Raw genomic sequence first — 18,976 nt, forward strand, 5'->3', positions numbered from 1 at the left:
TTATTCTAGTATTTAATTCCTGCCTGATTAGCCCACCAACAGGCTCTCAAAATGGTTTTGAGTTGCATGTCTTCATTTGTCAAACTTCAGTCTAAATAGTACTTGGGATAAATTAAAAAGATGTGTATGTTAATGCAAATATGTGCTTTAATATAAACATTTCTCACTAGATTTGCTCTACTTCTGAAAAATCTGCTATTGATAAGATCATTGATTCAGGTCCTCAGCTTGCTGGATCGCTGGATTATAATGTAGTTCACAGTGAGTGGGGCGGGGGGGGCATTTAACTGAATAATAATTTCTGCATGTTGTATTTGTTGTAGTAGGTTTAAGATAAGAAGTCTCCAAGCTTTCACTCCAGACAATGGCTATGATCCAAAGAATTACCTAGGCTTTGCTAGGGGCTTGCAATAGAGCAGTGGAATTTTTCATTTTGTTGTTGGAATAAGTGATCCCCATGCCATACCACAAGCTGTTTTTAAAGCTCCCTTCAGTTTCAGAAGCAGTTTTGCCTTGTGACATGGGGGAGGGGGTGGTAATAAAAGCCTGCTTCGGCTTATGGAACTAATTTCACAGTTGTTTGGATCCTGGCCAATGTAATTTTGCCTGCAAAATGTCAGTGTTTCTGTAAAATCTGTGTATCACATAGAATGAAAAGGCTATGTGAGTATAATTCCAAGGGTTTCACCACCCTTGTCACACACATAGGTTGCATATATTTTCTTTCGATGCTCTTTCTGTTTCAGATATAACACTATCCCTTTATAACCTTTATCCTGAAGAGAACAGTTCAGACACTTACAGCTCACTCTTTGTTGAGAACTACTCATACTTGGATTTTAGTGGGGCATATTTCTGAGCACATGCGATTAGGAATACAGCCATAATTATACATATTTCCAACCATGAACTTCTTTAGGGTTTTATACGAATAAACTTGGACAAAATCTATGATACCCAAAAAGTTATGCTGCTTGCTTGCTAACATAGTATTCTTTTGGATAAAGCATGGATTTTAGTCTTCACCCCCAAGTTAAATCATCCTTCAGTGTTACAGGTTGTATTTACCTACATTGTGATTGCTCTGCTTAAGGAAATACTATATATATATATATATATATATATATATGTGTGTGTGTGTGTGTGTGTGTCTGTATCTGTCTCAATGAAGTTAACAACCAAGTATATTGTTCTGATTCAAAGATCTCCTTAGCTGAATGCAAATGCTTCAGGGGAGGGTGTCACTTCCCTTTTCTCTTTCTCTCTCTTTCTCTCCCTGCCGCCCCCCACAGACACATTCAGCATCTCTCATAGTTTATTGGCAGTTGCTTGTTGTAAAAGTAGAGAGACTATGCAGTTCCTTAATTCATGAGTTTTGTGTCTAAATCTGGCATGTCATGTGTCCTAGGTTATTAACACCTGCATGTGGCATGTCTTTGTAAAATGGCATTGTTTTCCTTTCTCTAGGCTTATATAATAAAGGATTTATTTACCTTGATGTACCAATATCAGATGACAGTTGTATAGCAGGTAAGTACAAGTCTTTCTTAAAGGGACTTCTCCAGTCTAATGACAATGCAGGGCACACCTCAATGTGAAATAATAAAATTAGCATACCTCCCTTTGTCTTCTGTTCCATTTTGCCATAGATAACTGTCTAAATCTTAGAATAGTAGGGTTGGAAGGGGCCTATAAGATCATCGAGTCCAACCAATCCATGCATAGGATTGTACTTAAGGTGCAATCGTATGCATGTTTAAATGGAAAAAAGTTCTACAGCTCCCAGCATTCCCCAGCCAGGCGTGCTTGCTGAGGAATGCTGTGAGTTGTAGGACTTTTTTCCATTTAAACATGCATAGGATTGCACCTTAAGTACATTTATTTGGTCAAAACCCCTATCACTATTGAAATATTAATAGCGCCGGCTATTGGGCGGTATAAAAATGAAATAAATAAATAAATAGCAATACAAAATAAAATCTAAGAACATCACTTGCATTGGAACCTCATATACAGAACTTAATGTTAAATGGTATTAAAGTGTGACATACATTTTGATCCTGCAGATGTAATATTCTTGAATTCCTATTTTGTAAAACGGAATTTGAAAAATTAGAGCCTTATTAGCTTGACATGAGAGGCCCTATGCCAAGATCAGGTTCTTCTAGACATAGATGCAAAAATAAGTATTTTAATGTGTATAATTTATTTACAAAGATGGGGGGGGCATCTTATGCATCAACAATATCCTTAGATTGCATCTTAAACATAGCTTCTCTTTTCAGTGCCCCCACTTGAAGGTTTTGTTATGAACAGAGTGCAGGGTGATTATTTTGAAACCCTGCTGTATAAGATATTTGTTTCAATAGACGAACACACAAATGTGGCAGAGGTAAGTTATTCTTTTAACTCTTCCCTGTATCATACAGGCAAGCATCTGTTAGGAAACTACATGATAATCCTATGCAAACATTCACACTCTCCATATAATGTCCTTTGACATGTTACCTGTAGCTCTTGCCTTGGAGTTAAAGCCCAATGCACGTGTGCTGATTTTTCACAATCTGTACAAGCTTGTGCAAATCAGGCATACATACATACATTGGGCTCTATGCCCATAGTCCCCTAAGGAAGCATTTGTTCCAAAGTGTGAACTGCAAGGAAAGCTGCAGTTAGGACAGAGAGTGCCAACACAATCCTAATCCCCCGCTACGCAGCGGCCTGGTTCACATGTAATGAGAAGCCACCATAGGTGAATTTCACTTCGGGGCTTCTCGTTGCAGCGGCGGCCACCTTTTTAAATATTCAGAGTGTGGTGGGGGCACGCTGTAGCTTCTTGTTATGTGCAAATCTGGCAAGGGTGGGTTGTTGGGGTAGTTGACAAGCCCCACAGGGAAATTCACCCACAGTGGTTTCTTGTTATGTGCAAAGCAGGTCAGTGAGGGTGACATTGGCATAGGCTGATGCATTTTGTCCTGCATAATGTTTCCATATGTAACTTTGCTGCTGATAACGCTAAGGTGATTGTGCCTCTTTATTCAAGTATGGAATTCACTGGTAACTGACTTCTACATTAGGGGAAAGAAAGAAAGCTATGTTGTATGTTTCATGGAGCTTCTTCTTGTGTCAGCCCATTTTTCTGTCTTGCTGTCTGTGCTGAATGGCAGCCACTCTCTACAGCCTTCGGCAGAGCCATCTTTCCAAGAAATTGTCTGGGATAATTTTAACTGGAAGTGCCAGGGATTGAGCCTTGGACCTTGTAAATGCAAATTGTGCATGCTACACCATTGAGCTATGGCCCCATCCCAAGAGAACTAAGGTCTTAGAACTCATTCAGGAAAACTAATTGGTTCTGAAAATATGCAAGGGTGAATACTCTCCATTAGTAATGTCCTACTGTTACCACCTCAGAGTAACTATAAATGTTAAGCCTTTGTTAAACATTTGAGGTTCCAGTGGTTTAGGAAATTGACTTCGAATAGGATTGGAAAGCTGGCCAGTTGACTAGATAGATGTTATCCATTCATTGCCTATTACTTAACCATGGTCAAATATTGTTGCATAGTCAAAGAAGCTGTTCAGGTAACCAGGTATATTTTGACTTGTTGAATGTCCAGCTCTGGGTGAAAGTGTGGCAATTAATGGATTATATTTATCAGTAGAGTTGTCAGTAATCCTTATTTATTTTTGTATACTTTCAGCTTGCTAATGTCCTGGAGATAGACCTGTCACTGGTGAAGGTAGGCCTCCACTCAGTCTAATTGTTTAAAGGAAAAACAATAATCCTTCATTGCTTGCTCTCTTTTGAAATTGGTAAACGAAAATGCAAAGTGCTGATTTATGAATGTCGTCTTCTCTTCAGAATGCTGTCTCCATGTACTGTCGGTTAGGATTTGCTCATAAAAAGGGGCAAGTAATTAATCTGGATAATATTCATTCGTCGTGGCGGAATGTTCCATCTATAAACAGGCTGAAGTAAGTACATGGCTGCATTCTCCTACTGAAAGCAAAGGTGGGCAGCTTTCTCTGTAATCCTCAATGAGCCAGTTTATTTATTTACAGCATTTATATAGAGTTCCACACCTAAACAGATTCTGGAGTGGTGAACAGTAAAAGATGAAAAGATAAAACAAATAAAATACTATATTAAAATTGTTATTTTTAAAAACAGACTACCAATAAAACTGTGGCTGGTCAGTCAAGGAAGGCTTCCTGGAATAAAGCTGTTTTCAGGAGGTGCCAGAAATAACACCATGTTGGTGCCTGCCTGACTTCTAGAGGCAGGGAGTTCCATAGAAAGCAGGCCGCCACACTGAAGGCTTTTCTCTGGGTGGACTCCAATCGGGCCATAGGTCCATGCAGAACCACCAGGAGTTTTCCTGGGCCATCCTGGTTTAGCAGGATTCTTCCCACTTAGGTTGATATGCTGGCATCACTGGCTATTTGTATTTGGGCATCTATCCCACCCTAATCTAGAGGCTCATGATAAGTAACAGTAAGGGCACAATCCTATCAAGATAGGCGGCTGCCTCTGAACTCAGAGGCAACAACCTATCCAAAGCAAGACAGGAGAGGCATGGGGGGGATGTTTTCCTCCGCGCCTCTCCTGCCCTGCTATTTTTCACTAGAGAGCCTTTTTCAGCTGTCTTTTTTTTCGACCGGGAGAGGAAGCTGCCGTACAACACATTGGATGTGTCGTACACGCAGCAATGCTCTCCCCGCCCTGGAATGCCCCCAGCCATGCCCCTTTTCAGTCACTCCACGCTCCTCTTCCTAGCGCGGAGGATGGGGCTTCACGCCCCCTCCAAGGACGTGAAGCCCCATCCAAGGAGGGGGAAGGTCAGTTTTCCGGGAACCGACCTCACAGCACAGGCTCCGAGATTGGTTCCTAGCAGTGAGCATATCCTATGGCCCTCTAGAGAGTGTCTAGTGGCCATAGGATTGCTCCCTAAGTGATAAACATAAGGGATACAATTGCACATCTTCATCTGCCTGGCTAGCAAAATCCTTCCCAGTTCAAAAGGTCTAATGCTGGTTGTGAAATATGTTAATGATTGTGAAGTGCAAGGTTTAGGGAAATGTTGAACTGCTACGAAGGACACTTCTTTAAGTTCCAGTTCAAATACTACAGCATTTTGCTGAAAGTCAGATCTTAACTGTGGCAGTAAGAGTTAAACAGGCATCTTATGGATTGTCTTCCAACACAACAGAGATTTCCATCTTGGGTACATATATATGTTAGGACTGTGGAACAATTAAAAGAATTAGTCTACATTTGCCAAACTATTAATTGAGTAAATGTAAATATTTTTGCCCATTACCAGGCTCTCAATATAGGTGCCTTCTTGAGTTTGCAGTTTAATAAATTGAGGACACAATCCTATGCATGTTTAGAAAGAAAAAAGTCCTACAACTCCCAGCATTCCCCAGCCATCATGGGTGGCTGGGGAATGGTAGGATTTTTTCTGTCTAAACATGTATAGGATTGTGCCCTAAGTGTGTAATCCTGTGCATACTTACCTGGGAATAAATACCATTGAATTCAGTGGCATGTATTTCTCAGTAAACGTACTTAGGGCTAGGCTAAAAAGCTATTGCTCATTGCTAGAAGGAAAAGGTATCTGGAATATTTTAATTTCTGTTCACTGTTATAATAACATAGCAGAAACAAAACAGTCTCACAAAATGTGTGCCATTAATTTTCAGCCTCATGGATTAAAACTGGCCCCCCTGATTAATCAATTAAAGCTTTAGCCAAATAATATACTCATTCAGTCGATTAAATCTTGAGAGTAATAGGAAAAATGTAAGGGGTAGGAGGTGTTCGAATATAAAGCCTAATATCCATTACTTAATCCAGTCTGCTTTTGCCAAGATTATGGTCCGTGATTATAAGCTGTTGTGAAACACTTGTGCCCAGTGTTACAGCATCAGTTATGCAGACCAGTCCTGCTTGTGGGCTTCCCAAGAGGCATCTGGTTGGGCCACTGTAGGAAACAGGATTCTGGTTGAATAGGCCTTTGATCTGATCCAGCAGGGCTCTTCTTATGTTGTTATGACCCTTATTCCCATTGTTAGAACTACTTTGGATCCACAGAGGATGCTGTTATCCTGGGATGGTGCAGAAAGTAGAAGTCCTGTACAGGAGACCGGCTCATCTGCTACAGATACAGACACAAATAGTCAAGATGACCAAGGTGAGCAGTAGAGCACCAATTGCTAGTTTAAGGAATGGATATAAATTACAATGCATTCCCTTTTATACTTCATTTAGATCAGTGTCCGTCATTCACTGGCATGGCATTATTTGGTCTGGATTCTGTGGGTATAAGAGCCAGGCTACAAGATACAGTGATTGCTTGAAAAGCAGCTTGCACTGGCTGGTTAGAATCCTTAAGGTCCCTCTCCCTAATGGCTTGTCCCTGCAGGCAAGTAAGTATAGGGGGAGAATTCCAGCTGTCCCCTTCATTGAGATGGTGGAATCACTGGTTGGGCTGGAAAAAGAATCATTGAAGCAGTCAGTGATTTTTGTAGCAACACATTCCAGCATTTATTTTATTTTATTTTATTTATTTATTTCTATACCACTCAATAGCTGAAGCTCTCTGGGCAATTCACAAAATTAAAAGTACGAAGTACAGAATAAAAACAGTATAAAATATAAAAGCTTAGAACTACAGTATAAAAATACAACCTGAATAAAACCTAGCAGCAATGCAGAGATTTAAAATACAGTTACAGATTTAAAACAGCAGAGTTAAAAGACTATAATGCTGAAATTGTGGGAAAATAAAAACCTGGCACCTGAAAGAGTACAGCATAGGTGCCAGGCAAACCTCTCTAGGCAGCTCAGCCAGGGTGCCACAGCAGAAAAGGCCCTCTTTCTGGTAGTCACCTGCTGCACTTCCTTTGGCGGGGGCTCCTGGAGAAGGAACTCTGAAGATGATCTTAGGGTCTGCGAAGGTACATATGGGAGGAGTGATCCTTCAGAGGACTTGGCCCCAAGCTGTTTAGGGCTTTGAATGTTAATATCAGCTCTTTGAATTGGGCCTGGACATGGACTGGCAGCCAGTGCAGATGGAAAAGTACTGGCATGATAGGATCATGTTGGCCAGTTTCTCTTTGAAGCTTACACCTTTACGTCTGTGTTAAAGAAGTGCATTTGTAGATTAAATGTGAATCCTTTGCAGAAAGGAAATGTCTTAACTATGCTGTAAACAGCCCTGAAGTACTCTGGCCACATAATGAGAAGACAGGATACCCTGGAGAAGATGCTGATGCTAGGGAAAGTGGAAGGCAAAAGAAAGAGGGGCCACCCAAGGGCAAGGTGGATGGATGATATTCTGGAGGTGACGGACTCGATCTTGGGGGAGCTGATGGTGGTGATGGCCAACAGGAAGCTCTGGCGTGGGCTGGTCCATGAAGTCATGAAGAGTCGGAAGCGACTGACCGAATAAACAACAAAACAAACAGCCCAGAGAGCTTTTGCTATTGGGCAGTACAGAAATTGAATGAATGAATGAATGAATGAACGAACGAACTACATATACAAGCAGCAATAATGTTTCAGATGTCTTTGGTGAAAGTTTTGAGGTAACTCCAGTGATCTGCACCTGCAAGATATCAGTCAAAAGCCCCTAGCACAAATAAAACCCTGTGGTGTCTGTAATGTAGCCAGAGTTACTCATGCACCTCAACACTGAGATGCTGAGGTTTTCCCATTCTCTGTCAGTAATCAAGTGTCTGGCCCTGCAAGCCTGTCTGTGGCATCAGAGTCACTGAGCCAATACCGTCCAGAGGTACTGTGGCAGCTCAGGCCTTCCTCAGCCCCTCCAGTGTCCTGGAGGCAGGAGGCTTGCCTGCCTGCCTGTGCCCAGGTGGCTGACTACTTCAGGACTCATTTGCAAGAATAACACTGTGACATCCAAGCAGGTCAGCCACTGGCATCAGTTGAGTCAGGGCAGGACCAAACGTCGAGTGGCAGAGGCTCAGTGATGCACACAGCCTGTCAGAGTGTTAGACGCTTCGCTAGCTGTCAGAATGATTTAAGATGGCAATTCTGTTTTTGTTTGGTCTTTTGCTTTCTTAGCTGATACTGCCAGCGTGAGCAGCTTGAGTCTGTCTAGTGGGCACACAAAGCGCATAGCCTTCCTGTTTGATTCAACACTTACTGCTTTTTTAATGATGGGGAATCTCTCACCGGTACGTGAAGTCTCTTAACTTATCAATATCAAAGTATTAAAACTCTTTATTAAAGTGTTCCTCAGCTTTGGATAAAAATGAAGTTTTTAAGAAAGTTATCAAATACATTCTTTGCCAAAATGAAACTTTTGACCATTATTAAAGTCATTAAGGGCACAATCCTATTCAGATAGGCGGCCGCCTCTGAACTTGGAGGCGACCGCCTATCCAGTGCAGGGCAGGAGAAGCACAGAGGGGATCGTTCCCCCACACTCCTCTTGCCCTGCATTTTCAGCTAGACAGCCGATTACACCTGTCTAGCCGTGGGTGAGCAGAGCTGGGGAGGAGGCTGAAGTATGACACATTGGATGTGTCATGCAGGCATTTCCGCCCGCCCCAGAACACCCCCTGGAACGCCCCTTTTTAGCCGCTCCGTGCGCCTCTTGCAAGCATGGAGCTCGGGGCTGTTTTGTGCTGCCTCCAAGGCACCGTGGAAGTGGGGGGAGGTCAGATCTCCAGGAACCGACCTCGGCGCATGGGCTCCGAGGTCAGTTCTCAGAAAACCAGATACCCTATGGCCGAATAGCCGCTGTCTAGCATAGCTGGCTGGAGAATGCTGGGAGTAGTAGGACTTCTTTTCTGTCTAAACATGCATAGGGTTGCACCCTAAAGAACAGCAGCACTGATTTGTAAGAAGGGAATACAAGAGGGGAACCTGTCTGTATTCCTATAAGTTTACCATGAACTCTGTTGAATATTAGATAAATGCACAAAAACTGGATATTGATTAAGAACTTAAGGGTATACATTTTGTCTGTCTTGCAGAATTTGAAAAGTCATGCAGTCACCATGTTCGAAGTTGGGAAATTATCAGATGAGTCCCTGGACAGTTTCCTTGTAGAACTTGAAAAGGTAAATGGTTGGTGGTTCACTATTGGTCAAAGAGTGGGGGGCGGTCAGTATCTGCATCCTCAACAGCGTGTTTTTCCACACAGTTCTCGCAGGAATGGTCAGACTCTATAAGGAACCTGGTGTATTAAAGGCTTCAAGGTTACCGCACACATGTGCTCGCAACATTCAAAAAGCAATGTAACATTAACCTTCAGGGTATCTTCTTACAAGTTGGAAAGACTTTTTTATCCGGGTAAGCAAAAGCCCCAAGGGGCCACATCAAATTGCTTCAGGTGCCGGACGTGGCCCACTAGTGGACATCTTGTTTCCAGATAATACTCCCCCCTGCACCTTTTTTTTTTAAGAAATTATGGCTCATGATGCAACTTCTTTGCATTGATCAAAAGCTTAAAGAACTCTTTTGTTCCATTTAATCATTCAAACTACAGAAAAAATTATTGCATAAATAGGAAGCAGCAGTCATCGCCATTGAATGATCAGATTGTCAAATCGCATTTGTGCTTTTATGCTCCCAAGGGCTGTACAAAATACTGGTTTAGGCTCTTCATAGGGTATCTGCATCTAGGTATATAGCTAACCTAGCTATATACAGAAAGCTAACCTGTAGAAATGGATCTAGCTCAGCCTTCCCCAACCTGGTGCCCTCCAGATGTGTTGAACTACAATGCCTATCATCCTCAGCCAGCATGGCCATTGGACATGCTGGCTGGGGATGATTACAGTTGTAGTCCAACACATCTGGAGGGCATCAGGTTGGGGAAGGCAGATCAAGTGATTTTAACTTATGAAAGCTATTTGAAGTGTGTCTTCAGGTGTTTTTTAAAAAAATGGTAAACATGTGATACCACAGTACTAGAAACATAATAGCACATACTAATATGACACTTAATTTTTTTTTCTTTAGAGTATCAAAGCAGCTGCACATTCATAATTACTGAGTTGGGAATGTTTTTGTAATATCTTAATTCAATTTGTGTCAGTTGTATTCAAATAAACAGCTCATGAAAAGTACATGTTAATGTTCTCCTACTTAGGTTCAAAGCACAGGAGAGGGTGAAGCTCAAAGATACTTTGATCATGCACTTACCTTGCGAAACACTATACTGTTTCTGAGACACAATAAGGACCTCGTGGCTCAAGTTACCCAGCCTGAGCAGCCCAATAATGGTACAGTGAAAACCTCTCTGTTTTAGAAGAAACTCTACTCATTTTATGTGTTTGGTACTTTCTACTTTTAATGGAACGCTTTCTTCAGCTTTGAAAAAGTGTTCCAAATGGGTACTTACAAGTATAATGTTTGGGGACAGAGATCCCATTCTTAGCTATTTTAGGCCTCTAATGATTGACCTTAGTGTAGCATTAACAGTGCAACAGACTGTAGAGTCAGAATTGTGCTCTGTACAAGGCCAAGAAAGAATCCAGGCCATAATGAGGTCATCTCATTAAACAGAATCAACCTGATTCATGGATAAACTTCTCAAGTCCTAGTGTTTGTAATTAAATTTATTGGAAAGTATTGTCCAAAGTACAAAGGAGCACATTAATTTTATATAGTAATATTCCCTGGAGAAGCACATACTGTGTTTGCATTAAAATTTTAACACTCTGTCCCAGATGCTAGTTAAGCCATTCACATTAGAAAAAGGTTCCTTTGGTACCTTTGTGTGAGACCGACCCATTCTCGTCTACCACCATCAACAGGGGATTGGCTACCTACGCTACCTTTGACTCCCATTACATTAAGCTCGCACAACTGGGATCAGTCCAGGTACCTCACATTCCATCTTGCAAATACATCCCCCCTCCCCCGGGCCTGGTTCGCATGGTGTGTTTGAACCCAAGGCTAGCTGGGACCACACAAGAGTGAATATACTGCCTCCCAACTGCTTGCCGTTTCTGCTTCATTTCCCCTTTGGTAAACCCATTTCTGGGTTGTGCTCTGTGACATCCGAACCCGGCACTCTGGGCTGTTGAGAGAGAACCCTGAGTTTTAACCCAACAACAAACAGTGGATTTTGGGGGGCCTTGCATTGCTTTTGGCCAGAGGCATGTTGTTTTGGGAGGATGTGGTAGCTGTAACTTCCTTAAGCTATCATCATCATCTTCTCCTCCCCACATGCACTTTCATAAATTCTGGTGTCCAAAATTTCCTTGCAAAGTCTGGGAGATATTGTTCATGTCTGTACATAAGTCAGGTTAATTTTGTTTTAATGGGGAGGGACTTTGTTATACTCCATGACTTTTTCCTCTTTTCAATTGTAGCAGCACCTACAATGACTAGATCCAGTTGATCCCTATCAAAAACACTCAGAATCCTGGGGGAAGCAAAAGTTAGCATATAATACAATAAAATGCAGGACATGGAGCCCCTAATACCTAGAAGCTTTCTTCATTTCCAGTTAACTTTTTTGATGGATAAAGTTTGTTACAAAGTTTTATCATTTAAGAAAGGGGGGGGAAACAAAACTTGAACTTATTCCAGGGTCAAAGATTGCTTAAACAAGCCTTCAGTTGTCACTTATGTCCATGGCAATAGGTAAAAAAAGTGCTCATGTAGCTTCTAGCTGCTTATGCAATTGGTTTCCTTTTGAAATTGGTCTTACACTGTTGGTTTATGCCTCTGGAGCTTAATTTCTAACATAGAAATTACCTTGAGTACCATAAGTTTCCTAAAGTATAGTGCATGACTGATTTGAATCAGCTATTTGAAGAGGGGCTGTGGCTCAGTGGTAGAGTGCATGGTTTGCATGTAGAAGGTTGCAGGTTCAGTCCCTGGCATCTCCAGGTATGGTGGAAATATTCCTGCCTGAAACCTGGAGGGCTGCCGCCAGTCGGTATCTACAACACTGGGCTAGATGGACCCATGGACTTGGTCAAAGGCAGCTTCCTATGTTCTTATGAATTGCTATTCGGGTTTAAATGGTCAGAAGCCAGGGAGCTTGGTGCTGTTGATCCAAATGTCCTATTCAAAAAGGAATTTATGGTTACCTAGCATGTACCTTGAGCCCAAGGTACATGCATTACACCAAGGCAGCATTATAAATATATTAAAATCACATAATTTCTTCAGTGAAAAAAACAGTGTTGCTGGGATCCAAAGAACTATGTAGAGAGGGAGCTGCTGTTCAAGAAATTCAAATCCAAACAGTGTATGCCCAAGTGGACATCGGTTTTATGTTTCTGAAACGACAGTCTCCCCTACACCTCTTGGCAAAAAACCTTTGAAGCAGAGAGGCCGTTCAAAAGCAGTTTGCAATATGGAAGGGGAGCCTGCTGTTCAAAGAAGAAAAGTTTTTAAAAATCTTACAGGATTTATTTAAGATTGTCCTTTTAGTCCTTGTCTGTGAGTTGACAGACAGACAGAAAGAAAGAAAGAAAGATCTCCAGGGTCCAATTCATATTTGAAACTGAGGGGGCTTTCAAAAGCAGTTGGTGATATGTCAGGGTAGTCTGCTGTTCGAAAGGGGGGTGGGGAATAAAGAAAATCCCACCCGATACACCCACAGTGGCTCTTTAGTTCCCAGCTGTTGCTTTCTTTTGACAGGTAAAATTTCTTCTGGCTCAAATGGGTGTCCCTGGCATAGCCTTCCCTGACCTTGAGCCTTCCCAATGTGTTGGGCTTCAACTATCATCAGCCCTAGACAACATGGCCAATAGCTAGGAATGCTAGGAGTTGTAGTCCCAAATACCTGGAGGGCACCAGATTGGGACAGGCTGCCCTAGCTAATAGCCTCTTTAAGGGTGCAATCCTATGGTCCATGGGAAGGCATCCCAGGTCCATAGGATATTGTGGACCTCCGTCTCTGCAGTCAAAGAGTGAGCCCTGCCGTTAGAGGAGGAGGTCCATACTCCTCGTTTCAGTGGCAGAAACCTCTACTGCTGTCACTCCTCTGCCATCGGTGCTCCAGCCTATGTTCTGAAAAGGGCTGTGCTGGGGTGGAACATGGGAGGGCTCAGATTCACAGGTTCCAAAGCCCTTCCATAACTACACCAGCCCTGGGGCTGTCATGGTTAATCCCCTCAACGTTGCCATCAGTGGGAGGAAAATTAGAAAATACCCACCTGAAAATACCTGCAGCAGGGGAAAAAGGGGACAAGAGTCTATCGCACCACTACTCTCTGACCTAGTTGGCACGAGCCAACAAGGCTTAAAAATTGACAGTTTCTCTGCCAAGGAATCCCCCCCCCCCCGACCTCCATAGGATTGCTCTGTAAATCAGTAAGTTGAAATTTTATTTAAATATCAAAGAAGAGAGACCATCTAAATTTGTATTTTTCCCTCCCCCTTCCTTGTACCCTTTCAGTTGTATATGTTTGTTCTTTATCTGTATTCCAAGTGTCTTTGGCATTATTAATGTAGGTTTCCCTCTGGATTTACTGCGCTGTGAAAGCTTGCTTGGCTTGGACCCTGCTACGTGCAGTAGAGTTTTGAACAAAAACTACACCCTGCTTGTCTCCATGGCACCTCTCACTAATGAAATTCGGCCCATCAGCAGCTGTACACCCCAGGTAAGAAAATCCTCAAATGAAACCTTGAACGGAATGGGAGAACACACCATGCTGTTATGATCTTGTTTGGCAGTAACAGAGCTGCTTCTGTCAGCATTTGCAGTTGCCTTCCTGGCTAGCACCAGGAAGCAGAGGAGCAGTTTCAAAGATGTGCAGCATGTTCACCACTGACAGCAACACTGGGATGTACGCCATGCTAGTGGGCTTTAGCGCTAATGCTCACTTCCCATTGAGTTGCTTGGAAAATGTGGCAACAAAATCCTGGGAATTGTTGCAAGATTGGTCTTCTAACCCGCTAGGCTTAACCAAGAAACTAGTAATGCCGCACTAAAGTGTTCCAAAAGCCATTTATATACCTGCTGCATATTCATTACGACTGTGTGGTTCTGATATGTTTTAACAGTGGCGTATTTGAATATCTTTCTGTTGACTGCTTTTTGCTTGGAACTAACGCTTTTAGGAAAGTGGTGAAAATACAAGTACAAAAATATTTGAGGGGGTTTAAGGTACTGTGAGCAACTTTGGAGGCCTTGCTGTCATAAGGTGGGATAAAACCATTTAAAATAAATAAATAAATAAATAAATAAATAAATAAATAATTGTTGTAAGGCAAGTGGCAAACAAATAAAGAGCATAAGCACATTTTCCGATTGAAAGTGCTATATAAATGATGAAAGCAAACAGTTACATGGAAAGCCATTTTCATTCTTGCTTCTGTGGCAGTTATTACTTTAATGCCTTTTTAATGTTTTCATAGCATATTGGGCCAGCTATTCCAGAAGTTAGCTCAGTATGGTTCAAGCTCTATATTTATCATATTACTGGACAAGGGCCACCATCTCTGTTGTTATCTAAAGGAACAAGACTTCGAAAACTTCCAGATATCTTTCAGGTTGGTTCCATGTATATAGAGGGAATGAGAGTATTGTGTAACGGGATTGGTTCTGAAGTAGTTGCTCCTTCTGCATTTTCGCACACGGGATGAAGCTGCTGGTTTTACTGAAACAAACTGTAGGACTGGAAATGTAGGAAACCTTATATGCGAGATGGAGGCCTCTCACTGTTTTCCTCTTTTCTCTAGAACAGATACTTTTAATGAATCTTAACAAACTTTACCAAGCAACACAACACAGGGATTGTTCTTTATTTATATTCCTACTATTCCTTCCGAGTGTACTGAATTCGTATTTGTTTTAAAAGTATTAATAGGTAATACAGGGATATAGGTATGTTGATAACAAACTTGGTGTGTAAAAGAACTGAAAAATGTAAGATAAATCAGTGCAAATAGGATTTTGGAATTCTCCAGCAAACAGAAAAACTAAGCCCTTTTAATTCAGCTGATCAGGCTGAAAAAAAACCTTGTAAAAATTTCCTGCACAATTTGCAGAAGGATATAGATGCTGACAAATGTTGCTCTTGATGGAAGTCTATAACCATCTCAATCTGAGTGTTCTCACTTCTGCTTTCTAGGGTTATGACCGTTTATTAATAACATCTTGGGGGCATGACCCAGGAGTAGTCCCAACTTCAAATGTGCTCACTATGTTGAATGATGCTTTAACCCATTCTGCTGTTCTGATTCAGGTATGGACTACTTCTGTAAAAATGGGCTAAGTCACAGAATTGTGGGATGGGGCGAGGAGGAAAGATGAGTAGGCAATCAAGTTAACTTGCTTAATATACAGATGCCAAATAATGAGTTGTTGATCACATCCCCCGCAGAAGAGCATCTCAGCTTGAAACATGTTGGGATTTGGTACTTACTGTTAAAAGAATCTTACTGAACTTTTTCTGTCATCCTTCTAAATGGTGAAAATATATTTCAGCCAGCAGCTGGGATTTCCATTCTGTTCCTTCCACAAATTTTAACTTTTCAAAGGTGGGGAGGAGGAGAATCATGGCACCTTAACAATCCTCCAGGGGTCTTAGTGTTCCTGGTAATAACTTCCCATCTAACCTTAAAATACTCAAATTGCAGTCTAAGGTAAGCTGTTTGAGGTCTCGAAATTCACTTAGGTTTGTTCCTAACATGATTTCTATCTTGGTGGTCCTGCACCATCCAACATTTCTGTGTCACAATGAGGGCTAGGCATCTTTGAAAATGAAAAGCTATAAATTGTCATAATGATGTGGATTTCATGCCCTTTCTTGGTGTTTAGGGACATGGTAGGCATGGTATGGGGGAGACGATCCATATGCCCTTTCCGTTCGATGAAATGGAACAACAAGGAGGTAACTGTGTCGTGTTAACTATAATGCTTTATTCAGGCTCAATTTCTGCACGGTTAGCTCCTCAAAATGGCATCTCACTGCTCACAGTAGGATGTTGATATTAAAGTAGGGGTCCAGAACCTCTTTCAGCAGAGGGTTGAATTTCATTTTGGAGAAGCTTTCAGGGGCCACATTCTAGTGGTGGGTGGGGCCAAAGGGAACAGGTTGCAGGTCTCACAGCAAAAGGGGTGTGGTCAAGACATAAAAAATGGCAGCATATGTTAGCTTAAAGCTCTTACTGCCAGCGACCAAACCTTGGAGAGGCACTTCAATCTTTTAGAACGGTGGAAAAACCTGCACAAATGCTGAGAAACTGCCAGACCATCAGTGGTTGGGAGAAAGGAGCATGGCCATCTTGGGACCTCAGGAGGGCTGGATTTGGCCCCCAGGAGCTGAGGTTCTGCACCCCCCATTTTAGCAAGGGAATGAGAAGGTTTCTGTCCAGGATCTCAGATAGAAGTCTTTTCCATCACCTGCTACCTGATCCTTTTTAACTGGAGATACCAAGGATTGAACCTGGGACCTCGTGCATGCAAAGTATGTGCTCTGCCACATAGCTATGATCCTTCCCTTTGCTTCTGGCTCAGTTTTCCTGGCAGACTTGTATCTCATTATGAGAATTTGATCATTACCTAGAAGCATTATTTTTTAAACTCCTTGTACTTTTTTCAAAGAAAAAACCTAAACAATTTAATCTAAACAAAATGGAAGCATAAATCCAAAAGACCAGAAAGCACAGTGCACACATTGAAGCCAAAACTGAATGTTGTGGTTGAACAGATGAAAAGTGGTAATCTTCAGTGTTTAGCTTTTCCTTTTTCTTCTCTTTTTTTTTGGGGGGGGGGGTTAAGTGGTTTATTATAGTAAAGTGATTTAATTCTTTTAAATTCTTCCATAATTTAATTATTTTGCCTTGTGTCTAGATTTTTCTCGTCTCAACATGGGAGTTCATAAAGCACTGAAGGTATTAAGGGAAAAGATGGATTTGCAGCATTTCTGTGGCTATGTAACCATGTTGAACCCTTTCAGTCACCATGCAAACAGAAAGCTGAGTGATGCTTCTGATGGAAAAGGTTGGTTAACAATTAATCTTGGTTGCCAGGTTTGGCGGTTTGTATCATTTGAATGTGGGTGCATCCTTGAGTGCAGTGAAACGTAGCAGGATGGAAGCATGTACTGAGCATCCCCTAGACAGTATGCAGCTAAGAGGCCAAATTCCAGGGTCTTCCCCTTCTTTCCTATGGGAGAGAAACATCCTGTGCATAGTCATCTCCCACCATACACATCAAGAATGTTCCTATTAGAGAAGCCGTTGAGGATGGGGTTGCACAGAGGATAAGTCAGAGCTGCTGAATTATAGCAAATGTGGCTCATGAGTATAACCTCAATATCTGATTCTTTTCCTTTAAGGTGAGCCAGAGCTGGTACTGGGCTCAGATGTAAATGGAAGCACAGAATCATTTGAAATGGTCATTGAAGAGCCATCCATAGATTCTGCAACTAAGCAAAGTCCTGAAGGTAATCTTTCTAAAAATAGATGTGTTTTTTTTTTAAATCAGGAAGGAAGGAGTCATTTGAAAGAGGGCTTATTTTGTTGTTTTAAATATTAAATACTGGATTTCTCTCCAAACCTTTGCTGCCGTTTGGCATTTATGTGGTGTCAGAAATATGCTGTGTGCTGTGCAGAATAATACAGTCACTGGCTGTGGGTCTTACAAGCTACATGTGATAGACAGAAGCTCTGAACATAAATAGCTTGGGTGGTACATGGCTTTGTGCTGGAATAGGCTGCAGAAGGAGGGAGGGCCACACCACACAGCAAACAGATGCATCAGGTAGAAACCAATGAGTGCGGGGAATAAATTTATTGCCAAGCTAATTCCCCGCATGTTTTGTACATGTCAGCTCTTCCTTGGGGGAAATGGCAAGCCATGGAAGCATCCTGCTACTCCGATTTTCTCCTCTTCCAAAATACTGCAATGTAAATGTGAGTGAGTGTGTATGTGTGAAGTCCTACAAGTCCACAAAGTTACTTGCCCACAAAGTAATGCACTAGCCAATCTGTCCGTGTGTGCCTGTGTTAGTCATTTTATGTACAGCACAAGTGAAAAGAGAAACAACAGCTCTCTCTTCTAGTTTACAAATGCTTCCCTGTTTTCTCACCTGGAGGCAATCCATAACTTGCCATCAGCAAATAGGCAAGTGATTTCTTACCAGCCTGCTGTAGCATGTATTTGAAATTCAGCCTGTTGAAGACACTTGGAGTTGTGGGAAGGAGAAAGAATGAAATAATTGCTTGCACAGTTATCGTGGATGGCTGTCATTTCTGGGTGCCATGACTACCCTTCTCGGTTGCAGAGAAGCTGCTGCCCACAAATTTGACTGAGGTGGACAGCAAACAAGAACAGTGTATACTTGCATTGTGATCCCCTCTGAAGAGCTAGCATTTTGAAACGCATCCAGAACTAGTTTGGCAATACATTCATTTCCTGCACCTGCTGGTTATTCCATTCCACATCTTTTCATGGTGGGACAGATCTCATGAACTGCTACGTACAGAGTCAGGCCAGTGGTCCGTGCAGGTCCGTTGTATCTGCCCTCACTGGCGTCAGCTAAGAGATCTTTCCCAGCCTTCCTGCCAGAGATGCTTCAGTTGATAAACCATGAATTTTACCTAGGCCTGTTTAACGGTAAAGCGTTCGTTTTACTGCTTAAACTATTTTCCCTGTTGGTAATGTATGTATCTGCAGCTAACTGACGCATTGCTGTTCTTGTAGTAATAGCTCCAAGTCTCAAAAGCCAAAATCTATTCCGATTCTCAGATGCAGGATTAGAAGTGACCAGAAGGCCAGCAGGTCCAGCCACCTGCATCAACATGGGGATCATCCCTATCTTGGTGCATGAGCTACCATGAGAGCTCGTAGGAGCAGTAAAATATGTGCTTAGTGGACGGTTCCCAGTGTCCCAGGCCAGCATGCCAAGCTTCTTAAATATTATCTGACTTTCAGACAAAAAGGGGGAAATAAAAGATTTGAGTGCCCTAGCTGTTTGAGAGCAACAGCATACCTCTAGATCAGCCTTCCCCAATCTGAGCCCCTCC

General features: G+C 42.1%; 1 protein-coding gene across 3 annotated transcripts in view; it reads left to right on the plus strand.

The window, feature by feature from the left end:
• The window catches only part of FAM91A1 (family with sequence similarity 91 member A1), a 44,597-nt gene that overhangs the window by 18,207 nt on the left and 7,414 nt on the right, over positions 1–18,976 (plus strand). For all 3 annotated transcript variants that reach the window (XM_084848829.1, XM_084848827.1, XM_084848828.1), the window contains exons 7-21: positions 171–261; positions 1,468–1,530; positions 2,286–2,392; positions 3,702–3,740; positions 3,863–3,975; positions 6,079–6,197; positions 8,090–8,202; positions 9,007–9,093; positions 10,128–10,260; positions 13,454–13,602; positions 14,360–14,494; positions 15,076–15,189; positions 15,765–15,837; positions 16,800–16,949; positions 17,287–17,394. In XM_084848829.1, coding sequence (XP_084704955.1) covers positions 171–261; positions 1,468–1,530; positions 2,286–2,392; positions 3,702–3,740; positions 3,863–3,975; positions 6,079–6,197; positions 8,090–8,202; positions 9,007–9,093; positions 10,128–10,260; positions 13,454–13,602; positions 14,360–14,494; positions 15,076–15,189; positions 15,765–15,837; positions 16,800–16,949; positions 17,287–17,394 — 1,594 coding nt within the window. The remainder of the gene's footprint in view (positions 1–170; positions 262–1,467; positions 1,531–2,285; positions 2,393–3,701; positions 3,741–3,862; positions 3,976–6,078; positions 6,198–8,089; positions 8,203–9,006; positions 9,094–10,127; positions 10,261–13,453; positions 13,603–14,359; positions 14,495–15,075; positions 15,190–15,764; positions 15,838–16,799; positions 16,950–17,286; positions 17,395–18,976) is intronic.

Source organism: Heloderma suspectum, chromosome 4 (genome assembly GCF_057233095.1).
Source record: "Heloderma suspectum isolate Gila_16-S chromosome 4, 16-S_ref, whole genome shotgun sequence".
In the NCBI taxonomy this organism is placed as follows: Eukaryota; Metazoa; Chordata; class Lepidosauria; order Squamata; family Helodermatidae; genus Heloderma; species Heloderma suspectum.